Raw genomic sequence first — 19,097 nt, forward strand, 5'->3', positions numbered from 1 at the left:
TATTATTATTTAAACGTTTTTTTGTCTATTATTTTAAATTATGGCAAGTGAAATATCTTTTAAAAAATATATATTTTATATGGGTTTAAAAATATAATAATAAAGTACGTTATTTCAAAGCGCGCAAAAAATATTTTATGTAAAAATTCCATTTCATAATTTATATAAACAGTCTTATGTTTTGTTATACACAAATTAAACTTATAAAAATATAGAAAAAATATTTATGCAATAAAATATATATAATAAATATGTTATCCCTTTTTAAAGCATTAAATTGTTATTTAGGATATATATAAAGTTATTTCAACTATGAATTAGCTTTTTATGATTTAGTAATATATTATAATTACTATTTAAAGGAAAAAATTAAAAAATTATAATATCAATTATATTTATATTTTTTATTATATTATTCTTATTAATTTTTTTCTATAAAAATATAATTAATATCATATAAATAACATATAATAATTATTCTTCATAAATTTGCTTAAATATATTATTTTACCGTTGCTATATTATTTTATTATATGTATTTATTTTAAAAAAATTTTTATTTTTAATTTTTTTAACAAGCCTCGGGTTTGCTATTTTATGTATTATGTATATATAATACCGTGGCATATGCAATGATATTTTTTATAAAATATGTACAGCAGTATTTATATATAGAATAAGCAGTTTTATTCTAATATCGCAAGCATACTTTTTTTTAAATTAGTTTTTGATAAAATCATAAAATAAAAAATGGAAATAACATTTTAAAGAATATATATATATCTCTATTCTTTTGTTTTCAATTTTATATGTTTTGTTTCTTTGTGCATGTAATATAAGGAAAACTTATAACTATGCAGGAATAATAATGTAGTGCTATTATTATATAATTTTTATAGTACTAATCAAGTTACCCTATTTTGGGAAATTTATCATATCAAAAAATAATTATTGATAAAAAATTATATAAAATGCATTAAGCCATAATTTTATTTTTATGTATGTGAAAGTTTCGCAAAATAACTTTTTTCATATTTTAAAATATTTTGGCTTTTATTTTTTATAAGGGATTACGTTTTTTATGGGTTTTCATTATTTTCATGTCTACATGCTTTTGCTTATTTATTGGGGCTTGTAAATATTTTTATGAATAATTATATGCATATGTACTTCCACAAAATAATTATAAGGTTATGAGCATTATTAAGTTCACAATATGTGGCCTTAAAATTTTATTAATTTATAATTATTAATAAATATGGAATATATGCTCCCCAAAATAAATAACAATCTGACTATCCACGTAATATTACTATATATTTTACTCATAAAAAATATGTCATTTACATATTGTTCATACATATAATTTAAGAAAATAATACCCTACAATTTCTCAATAATTTCTAATTAAAATATTACCATATTATAATTTTTGTATTATCAGATATTAAAATAAAATTTTAATTTGGGAATTTTTATGCAACTATCTCATAGTAAATATGTTGCGTATATATACATTTGTGGATAAAAGAAAAACCCATTGTGTGTATTCTTCCTTTTTATTTTACCTCGTGAAAAATACCACTCTATATTTCCTTTATCCTTATTCTCATGCGCGCTAATATATTATAAATATTTATTCATTCAAAATGGAATAACATGAAGGAAGCATTGTAAACACAATAAGTGTGAATCGAATTTTTTTATGTGCTTAAAATAATCTTTTGTAACAATTATTTTATTTTTTGTGTCTTATTAATTATTATTATTATTTTTTGGGGGATGAACATTATTGCACCCTATTGCATACACAAATTAAACTGGACAATGAATTTTATTTTTTGGGAGCTAGTCTTAAAAATTACGGGAATACAAATACCTATTTAGAGAGATTAGACCAAAGACCGTAAGAAAGAATTAATACTATATATATATACACACACACACATATAATAGTAGATATTATTCATTCTCTTGCCTCCTTTTATTTACTGCTTCAAATAGTAACAATAAATAATGGATAAAAAAATAAAATAATAAATGAGATATATATAGTATGTAGCATTATTATTTTTATATGATATCTTTTTATTTAGAATGAAAAAATATATTCGTAGTTTGACAATTTTTTTTTTTATTTAATTATTGTAATTTTCTGTTACTAAAAATATTTAAGCATCTCAGTTATAAATAATTAAGCATTATTTTATTAAGCTCTTATTCGATTTATTTCATTTTATTAATGTCATAATACAGTAATTATATAAATATCATTGCTATATACTACCATTAAAAAAAAAGTAGAGTCCTTAATTTTTTATGAATGAAATAATTCTTAAAATATTGTATCTTAAATAAATATTAATCTATATAAAAACCTTAAAAAAAATAATGTGTGGAAACATACAAACCTATGATACATTTATATATTGTATACTATACGATGTGTATCAAGTGTTAAAATGTTCGTAAATGTGTAAAGAGCTAATAAGAATAAATTATATATTGCATATATTCATAAGAATAATTTTTTATTTGATTATTATTTATTTAAATGTGCATTAAGAAAATAAATGTGCATGCTTAATATCCCTTTTTTTAAGCATATATCAGAACTGTATTTTATTACGTATATATTTTTTTCATCTTTTGCGATTAAAAAAAAAAATAATTAAAAAATACATATTATATATTTATTCGCAACCCCCTAAAAATCTAGAAATAAATAATGTAAAAAACGTATACAATTCTAAATTTTTTACACTAAATTAAAAAAACAATATGAACAAAATTAAAAAATAATTTACATGCACAATTGCCATTTTTATACATTCTTAAATAATTATTTAAGAATATTATATTGTAAGTTTGCCTTATATACGTGTATATATGCACATTTATATATACGTAATATATATTTATATGTATTTTATACATTTACATATTAATTCATATATACACAATAAATATGTACAATATATAATTAATTACATAATTGAGAAATGTTTACAGAGAAAACAAACCCTTAAAAAAATGTATATATTGCAAAATGTTTTTTTGAATTTTAATGGCGATATGATATATTTTATATCTTATTGATATTTTTTTTTTAGTTGAAAAATAGTTAAGAAAAGTAAATACATTTTGCATGCTGTATTTCTCTTTTTGGTTGTTTGTATTTTTTTTGTGTTTTTTATTAGTAAGGAAAATAAAAAAAAAAATTGCATAAAAAAATTAGAAAACACAGAATAGTTAATACAATTAATTGATTATATGAAGTTATATGATTTATGTATTTTTTTCTTAGCAATTCCATAAAATGCCAAGGAAAAATATATACATATATAACAAAAGCTGTATATGTACTTATTGATATTCTTACAATACGTGTAATATAGAGATTTATAAGCATATATATATAATTGTATGTATGCATTGTATACACAAAGCCGAGCGAAGAATTGGAAAAATTAAAAAATGCTATATATCAAATTAATATTGTAAGACTGTTTATGTGTACATGTATATATTATTATTCATATGAGAAATTATTATATAAAATGCTTACACATTATATATATTTATTTATGTGATATCATGAATATTAAATAAATTTTTTTATATAATTTTCAAATCCAATTTATGAAATCTTCAAATATCTCAAAGGAGGTATTTTTTCATATGGTGATAAAAATTTGGACAGCATTAAATGTAATTAAATTCTTTTTAAGATATTAATATATATATAATATACATATATTTCCATTTATTTTCACATACATAAATTGAAATATACATATATATTGGTACATGCTTATTTTTTATATGTATATTCATTACGTGATTTCATGTGTATTTATATTATATAATATGCATATGCATGCGCATTTATACGTATAACTATTCATGGATGCACACCTCAAAATACGAGGGATAAAATAAAATTAAAAAAAAAATTATGCAAAAAGAATATAACGTCAATGCATATACATAAAAATATCATATATTAAAGGGGGGAAAATGTGAGCATAACATTTATGAAAAAGCACACAATTTTCTCATTTTCATTAATTTTTAAAAATATGTATTAAAAAATTATTTAAGCCTTTTATATGCATATGAAAATATATATACATATTAAAATGCGCTATATATTTTTTCATATTTTTCAGATATATAAGTATAGTATCTAAGACCGCACAATATATATATATTTATATATATATATATATAGAGTTTATGATTATATATTTATGATAATATTCATATATAGATATTGGTAGATATCCAATAGCCTTTTAGTTATCCTAAATACATCATAATTATTATCTATATGCACATGCCTATTAAAACTATACACACATACATGTGTGTATAAATAAATATTATAAATTATATATATACATTCCAAAATGGAATACATAGGCAACATATATGATAAAGTGCTATCTGGATATGTATCTGCACACGTATTAAAATATAAATCATGGGAAGACAAATTAATAGGTAATGAAGAATGTAAAAATGATAGTAATTATATAAAGAAAAATCTAGAAGAAATATTAGGGACATTTGTAAAAAATGGAAAATTTTCACACTCATTATGGGAACAGCATAAAATGTTCATAGGCGATGAGGGAATATATCTTTTAGGTGAAATTATAACTATTTGCCAAATTGTACAATTTATAGATTCCGATGATATTGAAAATGTCCAAAGTAATGAAGAATTTAAAACAAATTTAATAGAAGAATTAAAAAGAAGATTAATTATTAAAAAAAAAACTGAAATATTAGAAGAAAAAATTATATCTAATATATCTATGTGTAATGGTGATAATAATTTTTATAATAATTACTATGATGATGATATTGATGAAGATGAAGCAGATAATAATAGTGAATATGACAATTATCAAAATAATAATGATTCCATTGCATCTGTTTCAAATAGCACTAAACATGATAGCAATGGATTAGATGCTAATAATAAAACAAAGTTAAATGATAAAAATGCGGTATCTAATTTTGTAGAAATGTTATGCGCAGGAAAAGCTAATAAATATGGATTTTGTGAATATGATCATAAATTTAATGATAAATATAATTTAAAGAATATAAAAAATGAACATAAGTCTTCTAAATCAATTGAACATTCTATTTTATCATTTTCAGAAGACCATGATCATAAATATGTATGCCTATTGCTTAACAATTCAGGGATACAAGAAGTTAGAATTTTAAGATTTAGTAAAGATTGCATAAATACAAATAAATTATTAGATACCTTAAAAGGAACAGTAACATTTTTAAATGAACTTCGATATTTATTTAAATATTTTAGATCACAAATATTTTTTAAAGATAAAATTTATGGTGAATTTTGCGCATATATTAAATTTCATAAAAGTGACCCTAATTTTAGTGGCACAAAAGCACTAAATGAATTTTTTAATTCTTTAAATGATAATGCTATTAAATATTTATTTTTTGGATTAAGTGAAGATAACTTAAATTTATTGGAGGAAGCTATTTCTTATTGTCCTATTGCTACTTTCTCCTTTTTTAAAAATATTAAACTTCTTAAAAATATGAATGTTAATTCAGTTCGTCGTACTTGGAAATCAGTTTGCAGCTTACAAAAAATATATAAAAATTATAAAAAAATGCAGGAACAAAGTTTTCTAGATGATATGAAATATAATACAGATGAATATAATGCAACAACTATACATCAAAATGTGTCTAACGATGGACTTATTTCTTTATCTCGACCGCCAGGTAATAGAATCTTTTATAATTTAAATGAATCTATTTATGTCGATGCATTGAAAGATAAAATACGTTCTCTTCTTCACCCGGCTTCGCCGTCTACTATTAATATATGCACTAACCCAAACATAATGCATACTAGTACTGGATTTATAAATACTCCTATATCTTTTGTTAAATGCGATTATATTTCTAAAGATGCTTTCATTCAAATTACTAATATCTATAATATTAATTGCATTAATTGTAAAAAACGCAATTTTGATATTCTTGTAGGTAGCAATAAAGAAAATAAAAATGAATTGTTTTCGGACTACAGCAATAATAATATAGAATATAATGAAAAGCCATTTTCTAGTTCAAATAATTGTAACGATAATATGCAAAGTATATATAATAGTAATAATAATAACATGTCCTTAGATTTATATAGTGATGAAAAATCATGTAATAAAAATGATATAAATAAATTAAATGGTACTTGTTTGTATGTTGTTTCAGATGAAGATAACATTGAAATGGGAAAAAAAAATTTAAGAATGAATAATATGTTAGAAACAAATCATTCAATAGACGATAATAATAAAACATTATTAGAAGGGTCTGGCAAATTATTAACCGAAAGTGATTATAAATCTTCTCAAGAAAATAAAATAACAAGAGATAATTCAATGGATGATTTAAGAATCAATATGGTTAAACTTTTTAAAACATATGGTGGTCAATGCCGTATTGGAAAAGTACAAGGAAGATGTGAAGATGCCACTTTTCAAACAGATACACCACCAGCCTTTGGAATTTTTGATGGAGTGGGTTCATGGAGTTTAGAAGGTATAGATGCATCCAAATTTTCAATTGGATTATCATTAGCATGTCAGCGTGAAGCTGAAAAAATGTCAAAAAATATTAATGGATATGAAAATGTATCATATAATACTATTATTCGATCTAAATTATTATTAAAAAATTCATTAGAAAGTGTAAAAAAAGAATATGCAGATGCATATGGTAGTTCAACTGCTATCGTTGGTATTTTAGATGAATATACAGGAAAATGTGGTATATCATCTTTAGGTGATAGTGTATGTATGATTTTAAGAAGAGAATTTTTACCAGGTGATATTAATTTTGAAAGAGAAACATATCCTAAATTTCCTGTTGAATCTTTTTTATATGTAAATAATAAAGGAAGAAATCCTTCTATTATTAGAAAAATTATATGGAAAACTACAGATCAAAAATGGGAAAACGGAGCACCATATCAATTATCAAACTTACCAGATCGTAGTCAATGGAAAGATTTAGAAGCAAGGGGATTACATAGTTTTGTTAAAATATTAGAAAGAGTAGATATTGAAGGAGATTCACCAGATATGGCAATATCACCACCTTCAGAAATTTTATGTATGCCAGGAGATTTAATATTATTAATGAGTGATGGTGTTTGTGATAATTTATTTGATGAAGAAATTGAAGCTTATTGTACATTTGCTATAAGTCCTGAAGAAGCATGTGAATTAGGCGATCCTAGTGCATATACATCAGCACAAGATATTGCATATTCAATTACAAATATAGCAAAAAGAAGAAGTGGTGATAAACTACATTCTAAACCATTTTTACCATATCCAGGAAAATATAGAGAACCAAATAAAATATATAAAGGAAATAAAGTAGATGATATTTCATGTGTAGCCATTTGGGTTGTTTGTGAAAATGAAGATAGTGTAAAATATATAGCTATGAATCCAAATGAACCATCTATATTAGAAACTGATCAATATTATTCAAATAATTATTTCCATCATTTTAATAAATTAACAGATATATGTACACCTACTAAATCATTTATTAAAGAAAAAAATAGAATAGAACGTGTTAATTTAAAACATACAAATTCAAAGAAAGGAGAAACACAAACTACATTTTCTAACTCAAATAGCACTAATATGGTAAACCCATTTAATGCTAGCTTCTTTGATTCATCAGAAACGCCAATCAAATTTAATGATGAACCTAAAAGTCAAAATTATGAAGATTTAAGTGATATGGTTTTAAGAGATGATGATGAAGAAGAAGAAGAAGAAGACGACGAAGAAAATTATGATAGTAACAACATGGAATTTGGACAATATCCAAACTTAAATAATAATAAAGATGGAACAAATAAACAAGCATTATTGCCATCTCACGAACACCAATTATTAGAAAATAATCCTTTATATTCAAATTCATCAATGGATGATATGCTTATGAAAACACCAAATAATAATATGTTAAAAGAAAAATATAAAAACGAAATTTTTAATCAAGATGATTTTGATCATACACCTAGACAAAGAATGTTAGAACAAAATTTAGATGAACAAATTGAAAAAATAAATAATATGTATATAAAAACTCCTTTATTACATGTTGATAAAAAAAATAAATCACCAACTAAATGTAAAATTAAAAATAAATCTATTGATAAAAAAATGATGCCATTAATGTATCATGAAACTCCAAAAAAACAAACTCAAAAAAATAATGAAAAACAAAATAAATCAATGATTGGTGATAATTATTATTATGATGATGAAAATGATAATCATCATAATGATCCCGATAATATTAGTGATGATTATATCAACAAAGATTCAGAAAATATGGTAACTAATTTTGAAGATAGTGAAACACAGGATAAAATTAAAAATTCTAAAACTTCTATGCTCAGAATTAATAAAAAAATAGCTAACTCAAAAAGAAAACATTTTAGTCCAGGAAAGCTAGATTCAGTTAGTAAAATGAATTTATATTCAAAACGGTCCAAAAAAACATAATAATGACAAAATAATTATGAACAAGTCAGTCATATTTTAAGAGTGGGAAATAATAAAATTAAATATTTTTTTTCGTCAGTCTTAGTTCAATCCTTAATTTTAAAAAATGTAATTATATATACATCGATGTTTACTATTTTTATTTTTTTTTTTTTGAAGTTTCATTTCGTTTTATGATGCTTTATCATGTATAATAGTAAATATATATAAAATAGTAATAAAAAAAAAAACACGTACATATGCATGTGTATATAATACATATATTTTTTTTAATTTGGCTATAATAATAATTTTTATGTATATCTCTATGTACCTATTTTAAAATGCAAAGTATGTATTTATTATATATATATATATGCATTATAAATATACGAGAGAATGAACAATGGAAGTATTATATATTTGTGTGCATACATGTAGACATATATACATATCTTTGCAAGTTGTGTGTAAACGCGTGAATATATTTATATTCATAGATTGCGCAGGCAACTTATTCTGTATTTATTATTGGATTTTGTTAAAATTTGCATGTGTATGTGTGTTTATTTATCAATATTATATATATATATATATATATATATATATGTTATTATTTTATATACTTATTTTTTATGCTTTAAGTTTCATTTTTTTATTGTAATATTTTTTTTGGAAATATTATTTCTTAATACAATTATCACAAGATATAGTGACATGTTTCCCTTGATTTATATATTTAGTGTATATTTATCCATATGCATAATAATGTATGCCTTATTTTATTGTTATTAATTTTACCCTTTATTTTTTTTTTATTATTATTATATTTTTTTAAAGTGCTACATTTTAGAATAAATGATGTATATAAGGATACCCCCAATTTTTTTTAATTTTTTAAGTAAAATTTTCTCATTGGTCTTATTGGGTTTTACGCGCCTATATATGTTCAGATTTATATATCATTTATTTATATTTACAAATGTATATATGTATGTCAAAATTACATACAAGTTTTACAGTCATTTATTTTCAGTGGCAACAAAGTTTACATTAATATATGTTAAGTTTATATATGTACATTTATTTATGTTATTAAAATGAAACATAATCCAAATTATCATCATTGTTTTTAATATTGTTTAAAGAAGAAAATTTTATACAAAATCTATGAGTAATATAAAAGGAAACCCAGCCTTATCAAATCCAGAACTAAATGTTTTATGACGATGTGTATATTAAAAATAAAAATATGTAATGCTATATACGCATTATATATATATAATTATATTCTATGAAATTAAATATTTTTTTTATTATTATCATTCCTGCTTTTCCCCCACCTTTTCCTTTTCTTTTTGCATATATGTTTTATGTGCATATATAATACGCATGTGTACATATATACATGTGTTGTTTAAATTTTTCAATTTTAATTAGATAAACTATTATTATTTTATTTAATTCATTAAAAAAACATTAATACCATCTTATTAACAAAAAAGAGATTGCTAATGTATATTACCCAGTTGTAATATAAAAAGGGAATGGTCTATCCTATCTTAGTTTTTAAACGTCACAGCTCTATACTCTTTAGGTATGTCCATAAAACGTATTTAACTCCTATAGGGTTTGCTAACCATTGAATTATTAATACATATTTTTACAATAAGAACATATAGATATGTTTTTTTCTTTTAAATTTTTCAAATATATCAAATATTTAAGACAATTTAAATGAAACACGAAAAAACAATATAATTTCATAGGTCTTTTAACAACATTAATAAAGTATAATATGCAATACATATATATTCATAAAAAATTAAGAAAAAGAGAAAAAAAACAAATACAAAAAAACTGAAAATTCCTTACAAGTTATACATAAAAAATATTTAAAATTGTTGTATCGACATTTAAATTGTAATATATATTAAAATGGTATATTCTGTATATGCATATTGTTTACAGAATATTATTAATCAATTTGCTACATTTTCACGATTTTTATTATTTTTTTTCTTCTTTTTCTTTTTTAAATTATTAGTATTATTGGTTGTATTATCCTCAACAGGATTCCACCCAGGTATTTTTCTTTCACTAGTTTTATTTACGACATTATTTATTTTTATACCTTCATTTCTAGTACTTATACTGGGAAATGCCTTACTATTTTGATTTCTTTCCTCCATCAATTTTCCCTTAACTCTATACGCACAATTTTCTTCCTATATATAAGTATATATTTAAGGATAGATATACGTATGTGTTTATATTTATTTAGCCCATATACAATGGACTTCCAATTTGGCCATACATAACAACATTCATGCACACACATAATACAATTATTTGTTTAATTTATTCCTTTATTTATGTATTTAAAATTTTTCAATAACTTACTTGTGGCATATAATCTGTTCTTACACGAATGCTCTTTCTAAATGTACCATCACGACGTTGACTCCCTTTGATAAATTTTTCATTTGTCTTTTCATTTATTATATATACATCACCTAATGGAGTTACTACTTCCCTTATATGATTTCCATATTCATTATTTTCAAATGAATTGAACAACTTATTTTCTAATTTACTCTCCGCCATTTTTTTACGCTTCTTTATATATATATTAAGAATATATAAATTTATCAAATAAACCAAAAACACAATATATATATAACCTTATAAAAATTTTGTTCTAATTATATTTTACAAAAAGTATATATACATATATTTTTTGCTTTCTACATTTTCAAATGTATATAAAATTTCCTGATATGCTACCTAACCCAATATTGTAAAATAAAATATTATTCAAAACTTTGATAAAAAAAAAAACAATATTATAAAGGATAAGTTATAGATATTAAAAAGGTTTAAAAAATGTTAGAGTTAAAAATTAAGAACATATAAAAATTATTCCCAACTATATATTCATATTAAATGTATCAAATACAATATGTAAATAATATATATGCATATACTAACATTCATATTAACACATATGTTCGGTTAAATATTACATCAATGTATTATAATTTAGGAAAACTGTATTTTTTTCAAATTAAAATTTTCATAATTTATTATTAGTATATCATAAATATATATGTATATCTCTTGGATTATTGCTACGTTGCATTTTATAGAAATCAAAATATTATTTTTTTATTTTATATTTTTTTTATACAAAATTTATGCAATTAATATTATCAAGCAATATTTTTACTTGATTTTTCTACAATATAAAGAAGAAAAAAACAAAGCCTATGTAAAAGCCTTACGAAATAAACACATTCAATAATTCATATATTTAATGTACTACTTATAGTAAATGGTATTTATATAACTTAGTGTTTGTATCGTATAATATCAAACAGGTTGAAATAAAAATGATAAACAACTTGTGATCTCTTAAATCGAGCAATTTCAAATATTTTTTCTTAAAAAAATACACAAAACAATAAATTTTATAATAAAAAAATATATAACTATATCAACATATGAAGATATAATTTCGTATGTTAAAAATTTAGAGAGATTATTTTTCATTATACAACGTTACACAAAATAATATTTCACTGAAAAAGTTTAAACAAAATGTCTGTATTACCAGGACCTACAGAAAATATCAACAAAGATAATAAGTTTATGAATGATATTAAAAAATTCATGAACCAAAAAATTAGAGTAAAATTCGATGGGGGAAGAGAAGGTAATATTTATATCACATTAAAATATATAAATAAAAATTATATATAATAAAAAGAAACATACAAAATTTGATAAACATAGAATAATGTTATTGTACAAAGTAAATAACAAGTTTGTGGATAAAAAAAAGTTGTTATTTCAGATTTTCAATATGCATATATTATACTTACACACATTTTTTATATAATTTTTTTTTTTTTTTTTTTGAAATATTTAGTTGTTGGCAATTTGATTGGCCATGATGCCATATTTAACTTAGTTCTAGACAAAACCGAAGAATTTATACGAGGTAAAAATTAAGCATATTTCTACATAAACATTAAAAAAAAATTAAACAAATTTATGCAATAATAATTTTATGTATTTATACTTTTTATAGATCCAAATGATAGTTATGTAATAACTGAAAAAAGTAGAAATATTGGATTAATTGTAGCCCGAGGAACTTCGGTACTTTTTACATATATTTTATTTATTATGTCTATAAAACGATAAGATTAATACTATCTTTTCTTTATTTTAAATCATTTTTCTCAACTTATATTCACATTATTTTATACATAGGTTGCTTTGATTACCCCCGTTAATGGCACTCAAGAAATTTCAAACCCATTTATATCGGAAGAAAAATAGGAAACAAACAATGCATATGTTATATATATATATATATATATATGTATTATTTTTTTAAATTATGAATGCCGTTTTAATTTCCAAAACTATTTTTTTTATATAATAAAAACAATTAAATAACGTCAATTTTGTTAAATTGTAGCTTTTAAAAATGTTTATATTAAAAATGTGTAGAAAAATTTGTAAATATTTTTTTGATACGAAAATAAAATATCACCATTTTCTCACGTAATTTAATGTAAAGAAAATGATGAGCAAATAAAAAAAATAAAACATTCATATATATAAAAAAATAGGTTTTTTTCTATTTCATAAATGTGAATATTTCCGCATCTAACTAATATTATATTTGTGTTACACTGGTTGCAGATATATAACACATTTGATAATAGATTGAAAAAAATAAAAAACTATAAAGCTGTAAAATGTATAAGACATAAAAATTAGTGACAAAAATAATGCGCAATATATGTGTATGCGCCTAAAACATTTTATATGTAGAATATATGGAAGCCAATCAAAGAGATAAAAAAAAAAAATCAAGGCCCCTCCATTTAATCTACATATCAATATACACACATGTCTAGTAAAACTTAACAAAATTAAAACTAAGCCATATATGCATTAGAAATGAAAATGCATATGGGTTGAGAAGTTATGATAATGAAAAAATATTTTCTAAAATTTTTTTGGAAGACAATATATTATGTCATGTGTTTGAACATTTTCGTTATCACATATCCGAATAAAAACATAATAAATCAAGATTCTATAATTTGCTTATCTATTCATGAATGCACATTAACATTGTGACGCCTATATGAACTGCGATAGCCAAATGATATATTACACTCTGAGCAAAAAAATCTTTTAACATGATGATGAAAATTAATAATATGTTCTTTTAGACTAAATTCTGAAGCAAATTCTTTGTAGCAATTATTTATAGTACATTTATAATTTTTGAAAATTTTTAAATGAACTTTTTTAATATGTTTATTATATCCATTGGAATGTAAATATATCTTATTACATTGTAAGCAAACATATTTTTTTTTAAAGCATGATCTTTTATGTTGTATAAATTCTTTATATATATAAAATTTCTCATCACAAACTGGGCAAGAATAATATAAATTACATTTATGTTTATTTAAATGATATTTCATATTCGAAATTGTTGAATAATGATATGAACAATTTGCATATGGACATTGATAATGTCGTATTTTATGTTCCTTTAATTCTTTTGGTGTATCAAATTCATCTTGACAAATTGCACATTTATATTTTGTTTTTACTTTATTATCTTCATGAGTTAATATATGTTTTTTTAAATGATCTGATCTTTTATATGTCTTTAAACATAATTCACATTTATATGGTCTCGAATCTGTGTGTACACTCATTAAATGTCTTTTCATTAATTTCTTATTTGCAAATACCATACTACAAACATTACATGTTCGGATTTCAATAGGCATATTACTACTATGTTCTGGTGTCTCTCTTTTTATTTCAAGCATATTAATACCATCATTTGTATTGTTGTGAATATCCAGTTTATTATTTTCACTTTCTTCCTGGTTTTTATTTTCTAAACCTTCAATATGATTTTCTACATTCTCATCATTATTAAGTTCATTTTCGTTTTCGTCTTGTTTCTTTTCTTCCAATTCGTTGTTATTTTTTTGAGATATATTTTCTAACATATTATTTTCTTTATTATTTGTTTTGTCATTTATGTTATTACTCCTTTTTAGTGAGGAAGCAAATTTTCTTGCCAATATAGCGATACTATCCTCATTATTATCAGTAATACTATCATTTGGATTTTTTAAGTGTTTTAATTTGCAGCTATCTAATTGTCTGACTGTTAAATAAACTGAATGGCATGTAGGACATTCATATTTCTTGTCGTTTCTACTTGATGTATGCTTCATTTGATGTAATTTTAAATGATCAGGTCTTTTATATCTCTTAAAGCATACATCACATTCATATGGTCTTTCATCTGAATGAACACTCTTTAAATGTCTTTGCATTAATATACTTTTTACAAATACAGCATTACATATATTACATGTCCTAGATACAATATCAGAACTATTACTACTTTCTTTTTTTATTTTTGTATGTTTTGTTTTTTTTGCTTTCTTATCACTTTTTTTAACTTTATTTTTCTCAATCACATTTTCATTATTTACGGGGCTCATTTCTTCTTCATTTGCAACTTTCGGGTCATCTTTTTCTGCAATTTCACCTACTCCCAAAAGTTCTTTGCTATCCTCAATTTGGTCCTCCTCAATTTGGTCATCCTCAATTCGGTCAACCTCAATTTTGTCTTCCTCAATTTGTTCTTCCTCAATTTGGTCGTCCTCAATTTGATCTTCCTCCATTTGATCTTCCTCCATTTGATCTTCCTCCATTTGATCTTCCTCCATTTGATCTTCCTCCATTTGATCTTCCTCCATTTGATCTTCCTCCATTTGATCGTCCATTATTTGTTCACTACCTTCGCCTTTGCTTTCTTCAACCTTTTCATCGTCAGTCTTATCACTACTTTCAATTGTGTGATCCAATATTTTTTCATTACTTTCAACTTTGCTTTCTTCCATTTTTTCATGGTCATCATCATTTTGATCAGACTCAATTGAACTCCTACGTTTCTCAGACTGAACACTAACTGATCGTTCTCTTCCCTCAGATCGATAACTTTCAGCTTTATCATTTGATTGATTTTGCTTTTCTTCGTTTTGATAACTTTTCTCAGAATTCTCATTATAACTTACAACTGATGATCTTTCTGAATATTCATCTGAATAACTTTCACTTTTTTTATTTGAAGTAAAAAAGAAAAATTTTGAAATTTTATTAGACATATTATTATAAAATAAATTTCTTTTTTTTGGATGTTTTTCATTTTTTTTTAAATCTTTTTTATTATCTGTCTTTTCATAATCACTATGATCATTAGATACACTATCTTGATCAATTGATTTTTCACTATGTTCGGAATCATTTACATTTTTATCTTTATTTGCTTTATTTTTATCCTCATTTTCTTCGTCATTTTCTTCTTCATTCTCTTCCTCATTTTCTTCATCATCGCTATCTTTGTCTTCCCTTTCATCGGGCTCACTATCTTCTTTTCCATCATCACGATCACTATCATTATTATCATCACTTCCTTTTTTTACTTTAATATCTTTACCTGACATATTATCTCTACTGTCTTTTGATTCATTTTCATAGGAATTATTTACACTTGAGTTGCTACTTCTACTTGATCCACTTTTATCTGTATGCCCTTTTTCTTTTCCATCCCCGTCTTGATCAGCTGCACATTTTTTTTCATTTTCTGTGGATTCACTATTAGTAAAATGAATCATTGTGGGTTCACCTATAGATGGAGTAGCAGAATCTAATGATTTATCTCCCTCAACATCTGTCGATGGTTTTTCTTCTGTTTCATCTGAAATATCTCCTAATATATTTTTGTCTCCATTATTTTTCTCTTCTTCAATATCAGTTTTAATTTTAAAAATCTGAGCATTATCAACTATATGTATTGGTGTATAAAAATTCAATTCTTTATCAGTATTTTTTAAATAAAATACATTATTTTTTTCTAATTTATTATTGTAACAATTATTAATTTCTAAATTATAAATATTTGATCTTGTTTCTTTATTATTTTTTATTAAATTAAATGCATTGATTTTATTTTCTTTATCTATTTCTTCTGTAATTGGTAGTTTGCTTAATTTTATATCTCCACCCACAGAAACTTTATTTATTTCATTTTTATGATTCTCTGATGTTTCATTATCTGTCTCTTTTTCTTTAATAAGTTCATCATTATTATCTTCTGTTTGTTCATAGCTCGATTGATTGTTTTTTTCAAAATCATCCATACCAATGTTTATTCGTTCACTGTCTTCTTCTTCTTCTTCTTCCTCAGAAATATCATCATCCTGATTTTCTTTAACTACTTCAGTTTCTCCATGCATACTATTTAATACATATTCGTTTTTATAAAACATGGCATCAATTTCCTTTGAGCTTTTATTTCCGCCATATAATTTATTGTAATTAAAATTTATTGAATATTCTTTATTACGATCTCTTTTTCTTTTTTTTTTTTCAAGGAAATTTTTAAATTTTTTGTTCATATTCTTTGTCAAAATAAATGAGTTTTTATCATCTTCAACAAATGAACCATATATATTGTCTATTTCGATGTTTTGAAAAAAATTATTATTATGGTTATCATCAAGATCATAATTACTATCATCTGTTGTGTCTGTATTATCTCCAATATAATGATTTTTAAATATATTTGGTTTGTTTATTATTTTGCCATTACCTAACATATTTATTTTCCCGTCCAAAGAGGTGTTTGAGCATGTCCGAGGTTTTATATAAGTATTTTTATAATTTTCACAAAATTCAAATCCATATTTATTTTTATATTGTTCATTACATTCAAATAAAAAAACATCATCATCAGATATATTCATCATTGATAAATTATGATTTTTTTTTTTTTTTGTATATTCCTCTAATAAGTCTTCATATCGTCTTTTATTTAAACTATTTTTTTTTCCTTTATTATTAAATTTGTTTAAATAATTTTTTAATTGAGTCGTCTTTTTTTTCACAATCATTTTTGGACTATTTAAATTGTTGCTATTATAAAAATCAGAATTTATTATTGTATAATCAATTTCTGGATCGCTATTAAAATGGTTATTTTCATTTTCCCAACTTTGGCTAGCTATCGATTTTAATTGATTCCAATTCATATTATTTTTTAAAAAAAATTCTTGATTTATTTCATTATAATCATCATCATTATTATTTATCTCATTATTTAAAAAATACAAAACTTTATTTTTTTTAATATTTGCAGCCATTCTTTTGTTTTTTTTGTATTTTATTTATTTTTTTTTTGTATTTTTTTTTATTTTTTTTTTCTCCGCGCCTTGTTATCACACACATTCGATTTCAGCAAATATCTTCGTTATATATACATCCAATATTTCAATAGTATATTATATATTTTATTTTTACCTTTTTCAAATGTATATTTATTTAGAAATATATGCAATACCTGTGATATTAAGCAATATGCATAATTGTCATAATATTTTAATGGAATATTGCATACACATACATGCTGGTATGAATTATACATACGGGGGGTATCTTTTATATATTTTTTATTCACGTAACAAAATTTAAGTTGCTAATAATTTAACCTTGATATCTTTCTTATGCATACGCACAAAAAAAAATAAAAAAAATAAATAAATAATACAAGCAAATAAATATATAATAAACGAATAAAATTCCGAAATGATTTTAAAATATATAAATTTTAAAAACTTAAAACACAAATTGTTTAATACATATCTAGATTAACCATTTTTAATAATAAAAAATATGTATGCTTATATAAGTAGGTATACACATATTATAGTCATATCTTTTTATATCACATTCCTATGCATACATCATATTTATATATGCATACAAAAAATGGAATATCGAAAAATAACCAACGAAAAAAACTGTTGAAGGACAATAAAAAAAAATACTAATAATTTATGTTGCCATATCGTACAAAATGGGTGGTTTGTTTTTTAGTGCATTGTGTATATTAGATATATTTGTAAGCATATGCATGCAAGTGTGCATATCAATTTATTTACATATATTTATGTATGTATATTATGTATTATATATTGTTTATAATTATAGTAATACTTTTTTGTATTTATTCATTATCCATAAAATAAGAGGCATTTCTCTCATAAATGTAAATACATAAACAGGATTATTATAGTTGAAAATAAAAATATATAAAACAAAAATAAACACAATAAAACATAAACCAAATATTACACAATAATAATACATATGAAAAAAATATATTTAAATAAAATAACTTGTTAAACTATTTTTGCATGTGGTTATTTTATTTATTTTTTTTTTTAAATAATAATAAAAGAAATATATATTTTTACTATTACAGAAATTGTTTCACTTTATAGAATTATATTAATATGCATACACAGTTTTTATTGGCATTTTTTATAAGAAAGTTGTATTTATAAAATGGGTGATACATACAAAAGATATCAATAATATTTTCAAACAATTCAGTGTATC

General features: G+C 22.4%; 4 protein-coding genes across 4 annotated transcripts; 2 read left to right on the forward strand and 2 right to left on the reverse strand.

Annotated features, from left to right (window-relative positions):
- Positions 1 to 4,412: 4,412 nt before the first annotated feature.
- On the forward strand, positions 4,413 to 8,594 carry PVVCY_0600770 (protein phosphatase, putative; the record flags this gene model as incomplete). The annotated part of the gene is made up of 3 exons (XM_037634111.1): positions 4,413 to 5,781; positions 6,049 to 6,159; positions 6,274 to 8,594. 3 exons carry the CDS (start codon positions 4,413 to 4,415, stop codon positions 8,592 to 8,594), a joined length of 3,801 nt encoding a protein of 1,266 aa, XP_037490260.1.
- A 1,961-nt stretch (positions 8,595 to 10,555) lies between these two features.
- On the reverse strand, positions 10,556 to 11,180 carry PVVCY_0600780 (conserved Plasmodium protein, unknown function; the record flags this gene model as incomplete). The annotated part of the gene is made up of 2 exons (XM_008627222.1): positions 10,556 to 10,801; positions 10,977 to 11,180. 2 exons carry the CDS (start codon positions 11,178 to 11,180, stop codon positions 10,556 to 10,558), a joined length of 450 nt encoding a protein of 149 aa, XP_008625444.1.
- A 993-nt stretch (positions 11,181 to 12,173) lies between these two features.
- Positions 12,174 to 12,920, forward strand: PVVCY_0600790 (U6 snRNA-associated Sm-like protein LSm7, putative; the record flags this gene model as incomplete). The annotated part of the gene is made up of 4 exons (XM_008627223.1): positions 12,174 to 12,288; positions 12,505 to 12,576; positions 12,667 to 12,737; positions 12,852 to 12,920. The coding sequence occupies 4 exons, from the start codon at positions 12,174 to 12,176 to the stop codon at positions 12,918 to 12,920; spliced, it is 327 nt and encodes a 108-aa protein (XP_008625445.1).
- A 788-nt stretch (positions 12,921 to 13,708) lies between these two features.
- On the reverse strand, positions 13,709 to 17,839 carry PVVCY_0600800 (zinc finger transcription factor, putative; the record flags this gene model as incomplete). The annotated part of the gene is made up of 1 exon (XM_008627224.2): positions 13,709 to 17,839. One exon carries the CDS (start codon positions 17,837 to 17,839, stop codon positions 13,709 to 13,711), a length of 4,131 nt encoding a protein of 1,376 aa, XP_008625446.1.
- Between the last annotated feature and the right edge of the window lie 1,258 nt (positions 17,840 to 19,097).

This window comes from Plasmodium vinckei (assembly GCF_900681995.1).
Source record: "Plasmodium vinckei vinckei genome assembly, chromosome: PVVCY_06".
Classification (NCBI taxonomy): domain Eukaryota; phylum Apicomplexa; class Aconoidasida; order Haemosporida; family Plasmodiidae; genus Plasmodium; species Plasmodium vinckei.